Source organism: Podarcis liolepis (assembly GCF_965112155.1).
Source record: "Podarcis liolepis genome assembly, chromosome: 5".
NCBI classification, from domain to species: domain Eukaryota; kingdom Metazoa; phylum Chordata; class Lepidosauria; order Squamata; family Lacertidae; genus Podarcis; species Podarcis liolepis.
The window spans coordinates 48,901,676-48,914,418 of record NC_139556.1 but is presented as its reverse complement, the minus strand read 5'-3'; the positions used below and the strand labels follow the sequence as shown (position 1 = coordinate 48,914,418).

General features: G+C 43.4%; 1 protein-coding gene across 1 annotated transcript in view; it reads left to right on the top strand.

The window, feature by feature from the left end:
• Positions 1-12,743, top strand: part of HTRA1 (HtrA serine peptidase 1) — a 45,118-nt gene that overhangs the window by 14,728 nt on the left and 17,647 nt on the right. Inside the window, exons 2-3 of the mRNA XM_083506187.1 lie at positions 8,890-8,989; positions 9,317-9,521. Of these exons, the coding sequence (XP_083362313.1) occupies positions 8,890-8,989; positions 9,317-9,521 (305 nt within the window). The remainder of the gene's footprint in view (positions 1-8,889; positions 8,990-9,316; positions 9,522-12,743) is intronic.

The following is a 12,743-nucleotide window of genomic DNA, read 5'->3' as shown; positions in this document are numbered from 1 at the left end:
GAAAAAAATATCGAGGCACACCACCATTACAGCCCCGTGACTTCAGCGCGCAGCGTCACGCCGGGAGGGACGCACGAAAGTGTAATAGGAACAAATAAAGAGCCTATGATTTATTGGGGGGAAAGAATACGGGCATTCATTCCGGAGCTCTCTGCTGATCTCATCAAGCAGCTACACCTTGCCCTCAGGCTGCTGGCACTGAAGTCAGGACACGGCCTGCGCTGGGGCTCCCAACAGTGTGTAACAGCCAATGCCACCCCAAAACAGCCAATGCTATTTTATTTCATTTATATCAGGGGTAGGCAACCTAAGGCCCGTGGGCCGGATGCAGCCCAATTGCCTTCTAAATCTGGCCCGCGGATGGTCCAGGAATCAGTGTGTTTTTATTTATAATGCATTTCTGGGTTATTTGCGGGGCATAGGAATTTGTTCAACCCCCCCCCCCCCCAAAAAAAAAATATTCTGGCACACATCTTCTGAGGGATGGTGGCCAGGCCCATGGCTGAAAAAGGTTGATGACCCCCAATTTAAATCCTACCTTTACCCCAAGGAGCTAAATGAGACATGCATAGCTTTCACCCTCAACCCACTTCTAAAAACCCTGTGATGTAGGTTAGATGCCAAGCTCAAGGTCACTCAGAGAGCTGCCTGGCTGAGTAGGGATTTGAACCGTGGTCTCCTCAGCCCAAATCTCCACCCCACACTGGCTCTTTGCCCAGACCAACAGTATTGCCGGCTGGGGCTTCCTGGCAGAGGCCAAGGCCTCATTCAGCAGAATGGTCAGAAGGACACTCCACATCCGGTGGCATTTTTAAGTGTGTGTATTTATATGTATATGTATATGTATATGCACACACACACACACCATCTCAAGAGCAGCCTCGCCCCAATTAAGTCTCTGCAGCCCAAAAACTTAAGGCACCAAGTTCATAAAAGCTCTATTTTTATTTTTAAAGGTAGTTAGAAGGTACAGCGCCCACGTAGCAGCCCCTGTGTGGAGAGCCGGGTCCAGGCTGACAAAATAAAGCCACAGCGGAAGCCCCGGGAGTGGAGGCACCCAGCGCTGCCATCCTGGGCGGAGGGGTGGGGGCTCCCGGACGTCGGTTGCGGGCGGCCGCCGTGTGCGACGGAACCTGGCTCGGGCTGAGGGTCGGTTGGGGAACGAGGCTCCTGGCGCGGGAGATTCTCCTCCCCCCCCCCACGTACTCACCGCGAGGCAACGCCTCCCCGCACTCGAATTGGACCTGGAAGCGGAGCGGGTGGCCGAAGGGGCTCGGGTTCTCCAGCAACGAAACTCCCAGGACAGACACCCGCGCCATGACAGATCTCTTCTTTTCCTCCCGCCCGCCTTGCCTGCTTCCTTCTCCCTCTCAAGCCCAAACGCCGAAAGCCCACTCCCCACGCGCCGCCGGCTTAACGACGGAACGGCGGAGCCACCAATCCCCGCGCGGCGATCGGAGACGCCGCAGCCAACCCCCGAGCTTCGCGCCTCGGCTCCCCCGCCTACTCCTCGCGCGCGGCCACGCCCACCGCTCCCTCCGCCAATCCGCCTTCCCGACTCTGTCCCTGGCGGGAGCTAAATCTAAACAATAAGCTTCCCCCGCCCCAGCCCCACGCCTGGCGGTGGGGGAATAATTTTTTTCCCCTTTATTCCCCCCCCCCGCCAATTTTTCCCGCGGCACACCAGGCAACGTATCGCGGCACACTAGTGTGCCGCGGAACACCGGTTGGGAAACACTGCCCTAGCATCCCTGCTGTATAGTGTAAACAAAGCAGTACAATATCACTAGAATCATCATCATCAAGGCTATGTAGTGTGAATAATAGCATAACCATAGGAGAATTCACAAACCAACTATAATTTGCATGAGAATAAGTAGCAAAGCTACCAGTAAAGAAATCTGAATAAGAATAAAACGAGGACCTATTTGTCTCTCCAGCCCATTTCAGTTTAAAGCACTGTTTTACCACTGCTCCCTGAAGAGCAGTGGTCCTTGTGTTGTAGCAAGTTTCTCTACACATGGAAAAGTAAGCTGTTTGAGGCTCTCCAAGTGTAACTTTAAAAACTCCAAATTAAACAGCTTGACTAACAGTGCTGCTGCTCTCAGTCTCTGGAGAAATGGATCAAGATTCCATGGGCCTATCAACATGTTTTAACTAACACACACGCTTCTAAGAGAGGCAAAAAGATCCTGAGAGATATGAAGGGGGTTCATTGGCTTTTGGCACAGCACAAACACTGCTGATTGGAAGGGGATTGGTTGATGCACACTGTTATCTAAAAGCACTACTTAGGAAAAGGTTGGGGTGAACACATGCGTCTTCTGCAAGATCTATTACAGAGAACATTCCTTTTATTATGCACAGAGAATTCAAACTATTACTTCCATAGATTTATTGCTTAAATATAATTTTTATGGATTGGTAACACTGTTCAACAGCTTCTGTACATACATTATTTGAAACATGGATGATTCTGTCCAATCAGCTTTCGCTATAGTTCTCTCTAATCCTGGTGAAACATCCTATGTTGCATTTAAATAATTCTCCTGTTTTCCCAAACACTATAATTACTTCTTCCTTTCAGATACCTTACCCAAACTGTGAACTTGCATCTGAAATGTAACCGTTATGAAGTGTAATATGTTTAAAAATAAGGACTAAAAGAGAAAAGGAGTGCCAATGTTAGCTTTTCCTTTCCGGGGATGCGGGGGGGGGGGGGAATCCCTGGCATTGCTTTCATACTGAAGCCATACATAACTTTTGTTTCTGTGCAGAAAACGAGGTATGCTCTGACTTCACGAACAAAGTGGTGCTGATCCTATAATGCTGTTCTTTCTCATTGTCTTTTAAACTTTTTCTTTAAGGTCTATGGAGACCAGAATCTTAAGTAAAATTTAACTAGCTCACTTCCATGGGGCTGTGGACTTTCTGTTTTTCAGAAGCTATCCATGTTGCCACACAGAAATCTATTGACCCTCTATGCACATCATAGGTTGCCAACTTTTCTGGGCCTGCGGGCACATTTGCAAACTGAACAAACTGCTGTGGATGCCACAGACATGCCACAACCTAGCACATACCACAACTTATTCTATTAGCTACAGCAGAATGTTTTTTCGTGCCTCCTTTCTATTTTCAGCAGGGGGAGGGGACCCTGCAAGCACCAGAGAAGGCCTCTATGGATCCCTGCCACAAACCAGACACAATGGCTAAGACCTAGACTAAGTACTCACTGGTTTCAATGGGAACTAAATTAAGTCTTAAAGACGTAATTTGTCCCAGTGACTTCAGTGAGGCCTATGCACAACAAATTTAGTCTGTTTTGTGTCTGGAAAAGTACTCTGGAGTAAGAGTGAAGCCTAGATGTTCTCACCATCTGTAACACATGCAAAGAAATGTATCTATTTTCTACATTTTTTTTTTTTTTGTGATGAACAAGGAACTTGCTGTTGATGGAAACCCAAACCTGAACATTAAGACTTTAGTCTTAATATTTAATTTTGAATAATGCAGTAGTTAGTGCTTTTGGTGGCTAGGTCTGTTGAGTGTTTTTGGCATTGCATTTCTCTTATTCAAGGCCTGTTGGTGCACATGCAGTCCCAACCCACTTTCAACTTATGTGTAGAATGGAATATGCTTAAAAGGCTCTTACCCATGTGCTGGGCAGTGAGTGTGTAAAATCAAGAGCTGTGGTAGTGGCCAGGCGGCTGATCTATCAGTCAGTAGGTTCTGGTTCAAATGTGGCCTTTGTCATTAACATACTAGACAAGCCACTCTCTTGTCAGCCTAGGCTCCTCTCCCATTTTACATATGAGATAATAATGGCCAGTCTTACAACTTGGTTGTAAAAGTTATATTGTATCAGTATTATTTATCATTACAGTGGTGCCTCGCAAGACGAAATTAATTCGTTCCGCAAGTCTCTTCGTCTTGCGGGTTTTTCGTCTTGCGATGCACGGTTTCCCATAGGAATGCATTGAAAATCAATTAATGCGTTCCTAGGGAAACCGCCTTCAGACCAGGTCCGGGGACAGTCTGTCCCCGGACCTCTTCTGAAGGCTTGGGGGGGGACAAGGGCTTTTCTTCCCACCCCCAGCATTTTAAAAAACCCCGGGACAGCGGAGGACTTCTCCGCTGTCCGGGGCGATCTTAAAATGCTGGCGGGCGGCATTTTAAAATCGCCCCGGGACAGCGGAGGACTTCTCCGCTGTCCGGGGCGATTTAAAAGCCCCTGGGAAGGCAGGCAGGGGGGGGGGAAGACTTTCGCCCCCCGCCGGCCTTCAGAAGAGGTCCAGGACCTCTTCTGAAGGCCGGTGGGGGGCAAAAGTCTTTCCCCCCCGCCTGCCTTCAAAAGCCGTCGGCGACAGCGGAGAAAGGCGCTGCCTTTCTCCGCTCTCCCGTGAAGGCAAGCAGGGGGGGGGGGAAAGACTTTCGCCCCCCGCCGGCCTTCAGAAGCACTGCCACAATTTGATATGTTTCTGAAGGATAGCCTTCAGGATAACAACTCTAGCAAAGTGCCTCTAGCAAAATATTAGCATAATGTCCATGGAAGCTAATGCCATGGTAAATCTCTTCATCACTAAAGAGCTTTAAGATTCACCTGAAATGTGTGCATGCAGAGACTGAAGGTGTGCATTGGCAGGATCTTGCAAATTAAACTAGGGCAAGCTAAGATGACCCAGTCTCACTGCTCACAAGACATCCAATGAGATCATTGCTGAGGCTTGGTGAGTCCTGCTTAATTTTAGTTTGGGAACACTAAAACAGATGTACAGAAATGCTGTGAATTAAAATGAAAAGGAAAAAAAAACTTTATAAAAGATGAATGGCTATGGACAACTGGTAATAAACTGTGCTCCTGTGCATTAGCTACTTTTTATTTCTCTCTTCTTCCTGCCATGATTCTAGACTGACAAAGAGCAAGGATGGGGACTGGGAGAATGGTGTGCAACAGAAACATCTTTTCCCATGCTGAGAGACACTCTGAGGAAAGCACTGTCCCCTGAGAAAATAGCTTGAAAAATTGTGAGGTTCTTTCATTTGTTTTCAGCGAGGAACTTGAGAATGTGTTTCTTAACTGCTCACAGAGTTCCATTATGAAAGTCCTAGCAATCTGTGTATGTAGAAGGCAAGATGTTTTCCATTAGATCAGTTTCTCTCCCCCACAACATCTGTTGCAAAATTGTGTTATACAACTCAAATGGTTTGCGCAAGAATAACGTAAGATACACAAGAAAAGCCCTTCTGGATCTAACCAAAGGTACATCTAGCCCCAGCATCCTGTTTCTAACAGTGGCAAGCCAGATGCCTCTCGGGTAGCTTGGAAGCAAGGCATGAAAGCAGCCCTGCCCACTCCACCCCAAGATACACTGCTCCACACCTTTATTTAATATTCATGATCGTAGCTGTTGATAGGCCTGTCTGCAAATTTGTCTCTTAGACAACTCTTAAACATCTTACCATTTTTATCTTCTGGAAGGGAATTCCATAAGTTAAGCATGTGCTGTTTGAAGAAGTCTTTTTTTATCCTTTATTGAATATACTGCTAATCAGGTTCACTAGATAACCCTGAGATGTAGTATTAAGACAGATGGAGGGCAAAAAGCCCCATTTCCAACCACTTTATCCACAGGCAGATATAATTTTATAAATCTTTCATTACCTGTTGAATTAGCCTTTCCTCTGAGGAAAGATACTCCAAATCCTGATATTACTGGTTGCCCTCTTCTCCAGCTTTATGGTATGCACTTTGAGGTGGGTTCAGTAGAACTGTACAGAGTATTCTAATGTGGCATTATTATGTATATTAGCTGTCTTGTTTTCACCTCTGTCCTAATAATCCCTAAGATGGAACTTGCCTTTTTTACTGTCAATGCATACTCAGAGTTGACAAGTTATTAAGCTGTTCAACATGACCAAGATCGCTTTCCTGGACAGTCCCCATCAATTCAGACCCATAAACCTATAGAAGAAGCTAAACGTTTTGCATCTTTGTGGTTCATTTTACACATCTTTTCAATCTCCAGTACTCCCTGTACATATTTGTTATCAAGCAGTCCAACTTGTCTGGATTTTTTGTTTTGCTTCTTATTGTGCGTTTGAGCCCCACATTGGGCAAAGCATACCTGCATTGCAGGGATTGGACTAGGTGACCCTTGTGCTCAAATTTGGAGAAAAACAGAGAGAAAGTTTAGGCTTGACTCTGCTGAAATGTAACATTGATGTGGCTGCAAACTTTGTTCTTTGGGGATCTCTGCAAGTTATAGGCACACCCTAGATTCCAGTATTCTCCGTGTTTATATTTTGTAGGTATTGCAAAGGCACCATAAGTTTCACCATATGGGATAGACTCTGTAAAGAAGCTACCCTCTGAACCTCCTACTGTTTGGGAAAGCTGGTCGGGGGCTGCTGTCTTCATGGCAGTATCATGCCTATATATCTAATTAACAAAATTAAAAGACAACTGGGGCAGTTGTCATTTTTAAATTTAATTTGCCCAGTATACAATGTGTGGATGAATTAATAGTTGAACTGTTTAGTGTAGTGACTGCCCAGACAGTGACTTAAACTTATGTGAGAGAGTTAAGTAAATGCTGGGAGATCTGGTTCCCCACCTGTCCTCCCCACCCCCCGTCACTAAATTAATTATGAAATGATTGTTTGTCATTTCTAACCATAGCTAGGTATCTCTTGCCTGCTGTTACTTAGAAATCCCATGGTTTTTGTTCCACTGCAGTTGCCATTTCTTAAAGTAAGACGGGAAAGGAATTTTCATGGAGCACAGCAGTCAGCTCTGCCTCTCCTTCCAAGGAGAAAGTTTACTCTGGAGAGCCATACATTCATGTTGCAAATAGATAAAAACTGGATAGATCTAAGAAAGGGATACTTGTTTATAGAACTCACATCTTGTATGTTGTGCTAAAGTTTCGTTTGCTGCAAAAAGACAGAAACACAATTTGATTATAAATAGTGTTTCTGTCTCTCCTTTTTTGCAGTAAATGTAACTTTAAAACAACATACAAGATGGGAGTTCTATAAACAATTGTCAAAGCAATTGTATTTCCTTTAGGATGTGGTGGCTTAATTGTTCTGGTGCAGCATCACTGTTGCATGCCACCCCAATCTCCAAGCAGTACAGGATTCCAGGGGTTCCAGGCACTTACTCAGGGTTCAGTTTCTTTGGAATGAGGGACAGTGGAGACCATGGTGTCTTTATGATATCTGGTTTATTTATACATATATACAACCTGAACCTACAATGGTTAATGCTCACAGCTTTAACAACCGCAGAAGGTCTTGTTTCTCCCATAGTTACAGCCTTGGATTGAAGCAGAAATCAAGGATGGCACTCATTCTCTGGATTCTGTCTGCTTCTAGCAGCTCTCATACACAGCTTTGGCTATTGACTTTCCCAGTACTCAGGGGAGGGGGCCCACCCATTTCCCCTCTAGCACAGAGCAGCTTCCTTTGTTAGACTAACTACCCATACCTGGCCTTTGCTTGGCTAATTCAACAATGGAATATACCATTAGATTTTAACCCTTTGCTAGATCCAAGAATTAGAAGGGATTCATACAGCCTAACCTACCCCACAACTCACAACAGTACTTTGATGAATTGAAGCCTGTAACTAGCACTGACACCTTATACCTGTGTAGTCTTTTCTTAAAGTGTTTCATTTGGGGGGGGGGTTCAGTTTATGGGATTATGGCTCATGCCCCAGCTAGAAAAATTACTGTTGTTGGTTTTTGGATCAATAATTTAGATCCAGAGAAAGTCTATTGCTAAATATTTTGGCAGTCTATTGTGGAAGTATTCCTAGAAATGAGACACACCTGTCAGTTATAAGTAAAACAGAGCAGAATCATGAAGAGTGGTGGCCAGAAGGATCTGGGCCATCAGTAGCAGCTTATGGGAGGCAGGAAAGTTAATTGAATTGAGCTTGAGTTATAAAATGCAATTGTTAGGGCCCTTGGGAGGTCTGGCTAATGTGTGGTTTTATGTCCAGGTCCTGTAAATGTTGTTTTACTGAAGTGAACATAGAATGCTATTATGGGTCATTCCCATAATAACCACTCCCTAGAGGTGAGTGTACCTAACCCTGTTCCTAGCAGGACACCTGGCACAATGCAGATTTCTACCCAGAGGTCTCATTTGTGCTGCAGTTTGCAAGCAGGTAGGAAACAGCAGCAGGTGGGAGTGCCACTGTTTCTTACTTTCTTCATACTCTGGACAAAGGAGAGAGGATGCTTAATCTCTTTCAAGCCCTCTGTGCATGTCAGAGTGACCAACGGAATGGCTCATTGTTGTCACAAATAGTGACTGGCTAGTAAGCCAAACCAACGTTTGTTAACTCATGAAGGTAATTATACATAATTTTAGCAGTGTGTTAATTATATTTTGTTAGAGTAACTGAGAGGAGCCTCTGCTGAAACTGTGATGCTAGTATATTAGATGATATAAGTAGTTCTTACCTGGCATTTGTGAGAGGAGCACATAATAGAGGTGAGATAAGTGGGACACTTGTGCACAGCTCTGCTATGTAGGTGAGGATGTTTATGATATGGCTATATGTGAAAATGCCCTGCCTTGTGGCAGCCTCAGAGGTGTGGTGACTCATTTGATAAATATGGGGGTGCTAAAACTGAGTAATCTTCTTTGTAATATAATGAGACCCAGTGCTTTTATTGGAGCAAGTTCTCCCCACCCTCACGATTTTATTAATTAAAAATAATCTCAACAACAGTCTTGTTGTGAGTTCTTAGACTATTTTTTTAAAGAAATGTTTTTCATAGATATCAACTCTGTTTTTAATACGAGTATTTTGCAACTCTTTATTGCTGACATTGATGAATTATGACAAGTGTTTTATTTTCCATTCCTCAGGCCAAGAAGATCCGAATAGTTTGCGGCACAAATACAACTTTATTGCAGATGTGGTGGAGAAGATAGCACCGGCTGTGGTCCACATTGAATTGTTTCGCAAGTAAAGAAATCCAAGTTTTATTATTTAACTGGAGACTTTGTGGGCTTTGTGTGCTGTTGTGAAAAACACTGATGCTATATTTTAATGTTGTTATGAATATAACATTATGTTTAATGTATGAATAGTATAGCATACTATTATTTTCTTAGTGACCAGCTTTTAAAAATAGTTAATGCATAAAGGACATAAAGTCCTTTATGTCTCATATTCTAAGGTATCATAAAACCAAATGTATCATAATAGTGTGTAATGGTCATAGAAGCAGATTGTCTTTGCTATCTTCAGAAACTGCTTTGCTTCTTGATCTTGAAATTCCATGTCTTTTAGACTGCCTTTTTCAAAGAGGGAAGTTCCTGTTGCCAGTGGCTCAGGGTTTATTGTTTCCGAAGATGGGCTGATAGTTACAAATGCCCATGTGGTTACCAACAAGAACAGAGTGAAAGTGGAACTGAAGAATGGTGAAACACGTGAAGCTAAAATTAAAGATATTGACGAGAAAGCAGATATTGCACTAATAAAAATAGACACTGCGGTAAGTAAATTATGAGCACAGGATTACTTATGCATCTGCTATTTGATTGATATTGATATATTCTTACATGAAAAAACTAGATTTATAGCAAACGATGGACTTGGAAAGAAGTATGAATATATTTACATGCCAAATATATAGTTGAATCAAGTTTAAATAAAACTTTCAACCATATCAAGATACTTAGGATGTCATTATAGCAACGGATTCAATACCTTTTGATTTGTGGTCATTTTAAAATTTACCTCCTGGGAGAGTGATGCAGTATCAGTCATCAAAAGGGTCTAAAACTTTTTAGGGCTGCAAACTGGCAAAGTTGTTCAGCAGGACTAAAAAATAAAGTGCTGCCTTTTTAAAAAAATCCCCATTTCATGTGATTCTGCAAGCATGTAAGAGCAACTTAGCCATAGTATGAGGAGCTGATATAAATGCCAGAACCAGTTATTTGAATCCTGGAATTGTAAAGTTGAAAGGGATCCTGAGGGACATCTAGTCCAACCCCGTTCAAAGCTGGAATCACAGCAAGCAGTCCCCAACCAGTTTGAAACCATTCTGGACCCTGGATTAGCTTTGCAAGTGTGCTAGGAGATTTATTGCTGCACCATTACCTATTATTACCCATCTAGAAAGAGAGGCAGTGATTGGCTGTGATAGAAATACACACAGTTAACATTGATTCAGTATTGCCATGCACATGTTGACATACAGTCACGTGTTTCTACAGCTGCACATGAGCAGAATAGGAATGAGCATGCTAAGCTCTGCCCCCATGTCACCATGCCTGCTGCCCACCACAGGGGGCAAAGTCTGAAGCAGGGATAATAATAATAATAATAATAATAATAATAATAATAATAATAATACTTTATTATTTATACCCCGCCATCTGGCTGGGTTTTCCCATCCGCTCTCGGCTTCCAACAAAATATTAAAATACAGTGGTCTGGTAAACATTAAAAGCTTCCCTAAACAGGGCTGCCTTCAGATGTCTTCTAAAAGTCTGGTAGTTGTTCTTCTCTTTGACATCTGGTGGGAGGGTATTCCACAGGGCGGATGCCACTACCGAGAAGGCCCTCTGCCTGGTTCCCTGTAACTTGGCTTCTCGCAGCGAGGGAACCTCCAGAAGGCCCTCGGCGCTGGACCTCAGTGTCCGGGCAGAACGATGGGGGTGGAGATGCTCCTTCAGGTATTCTGGACCGAGGCCGTTTAGGGCTTTAAAGGTCAGCACCAACACTTTGAATTGTGCTCAGAACGTACTGGGAGCCAATGTAGATCTTTCAAGACCGGTGTTATGTTCTAAATAATGCACTGAGTCCTCACTCTACCTTCCGAGTTGCAGAGAGCAGACAAAGGGGCAAAGGTTAGTGAGCTCATCCCCACTTCTGCGAACATATATCTTGTGTTTGGATCTGAATATACTCCTACCACGCGCTCTTCAAGCCCACATACAAAGAAGCGCTTCTACTGCACTGTCAGTATGGCTGGCAAATTATTTTTGCGGCGTCAAAACAGGCTGTTAATTCTGCACGGCCGCCTTCTTAACATGGGGTCACCCTGGGGCAAAAGGTACTGGCCTTTTCCAGGGCGATGCTTCCTCCCGTTCATGTGTGCTACAGAGTCCAGCTGGGAGCACAGGCTGTTACTGTGCAGATGTGCCCTAATTCAGTACTGCGGCCTTGGAAGGGGAAAGCACAATTAAGACATAACTCAAGTTCTTTGGAAAACGTCTCCTGGCATATGTTTGATTTCTGTCCGAAAACGTAGCAAGAATAATGTTTGTTTATGCCCTAGAGTGCACTCTGGTTTTCATGTGGTGAGCTTGCTTTGCCACTGTATTCATGCTATTTCAAAACCTCCCTTTAATGCACTGCAGGTGTGTGTGTGTGTGTTGTGTTATACAATTTGGCATATTTAAAGGGACAAATGCTGTTTCGTTTTCCATTGCTAAGTGCTCTGGGAAAATTAAAACACACACGCACAATACTTTATTCAGTATTTCAAACCCTATTGGGGCTATTGATCCAGCAGTTACTAAACTGCTCAGTCATTATCACGTGGCTCCATCCTACTGCCTTTTTTCTTTTTTACTGTGCTGCATAAATGTTTTACTTCAATATGCAAAGAGAACCTCATGGGGGGAAGCATAGCTTTGAAGTGATGTACAGAGTGTTTGGGATGCTATCTTTGCTCTTTTTATGTATTATTAAGGATTTTTATGCCTGTAGAACAGGCAGTGTCGGGGCATATATCTACGATAAAGAGCTGTACACATATTTAAAAATATTAGCTCATTTCAGATAGCTATGATCAGCATAGGTAATGGGGATTATCCTCCCACGACTTTTTAGGGATCTGGAATGCTGATTCAGTGCAATTGAGAGTTAGCAGAAATAGTGAAATAAATATTTTTTAGTTTACATTTCCCCAGAGGTTTGGGAAGGAGGAGTTAGGAACGAGTTATATCTATGTAGAGAATACAGTGGGTGGAGCTTCCTTAGTTTACAGTGGTGGACACTGTTACAAGTTGGAGTTTTGGCAAGGGTTAACAGAGGAAGTAAGCAGATGGACATACACAGTAGCTGAGTTCAGCAATTTCCTTTTAAGCATTGTTTCCTGGATTATTTTATGTACTGTTTCTAGAAAGGATGAAATGCTCCTGTGAAATGCTGTTCAGTCACAGTATTTTAGCTTATGCAAAGAGGCAGGGCAATCCAAAGGGGCAGAGGAAGGAAAATCTGAAGCAGAGACTCTTCCAAAGCCAAAGCCCTGCTAGATTTATTCTGAGAACCGCCCTGAGACCTCTGGGTATAGGGCGGTATATAAATAATAATAATAATAATAATAATAATAATAATAATAATAATGGATTTAGCACTGGCAGAGCAGAAGGTGGAAAATCAGCTTTTGTACCAACTTTCCATGCTTTTTTATTCTTATTCGTAAAAAAGCTTTGGTCCCAATGGAAAGCAAAGTAAGTTTGTTGGCCTTAGGGACTGTGTACTCCCCAACCCCCTAATCCATGGGTAGGCAAACTAAGGCCCAGATCCAGTCCAATCGCCTTCTCAATCTGGCCCACAGACGGTCTGGGAATCAGCATGTTTTTACATGAGTAGAATGTGTCCTTTTATTTAAAATGCATCTCTGTGTTATTTGTGGGGCATAGGAATTCGTTCATTTCCCCCCAAAAAATATAGTCTGGCCACCCACAAGATCTGAGGGACC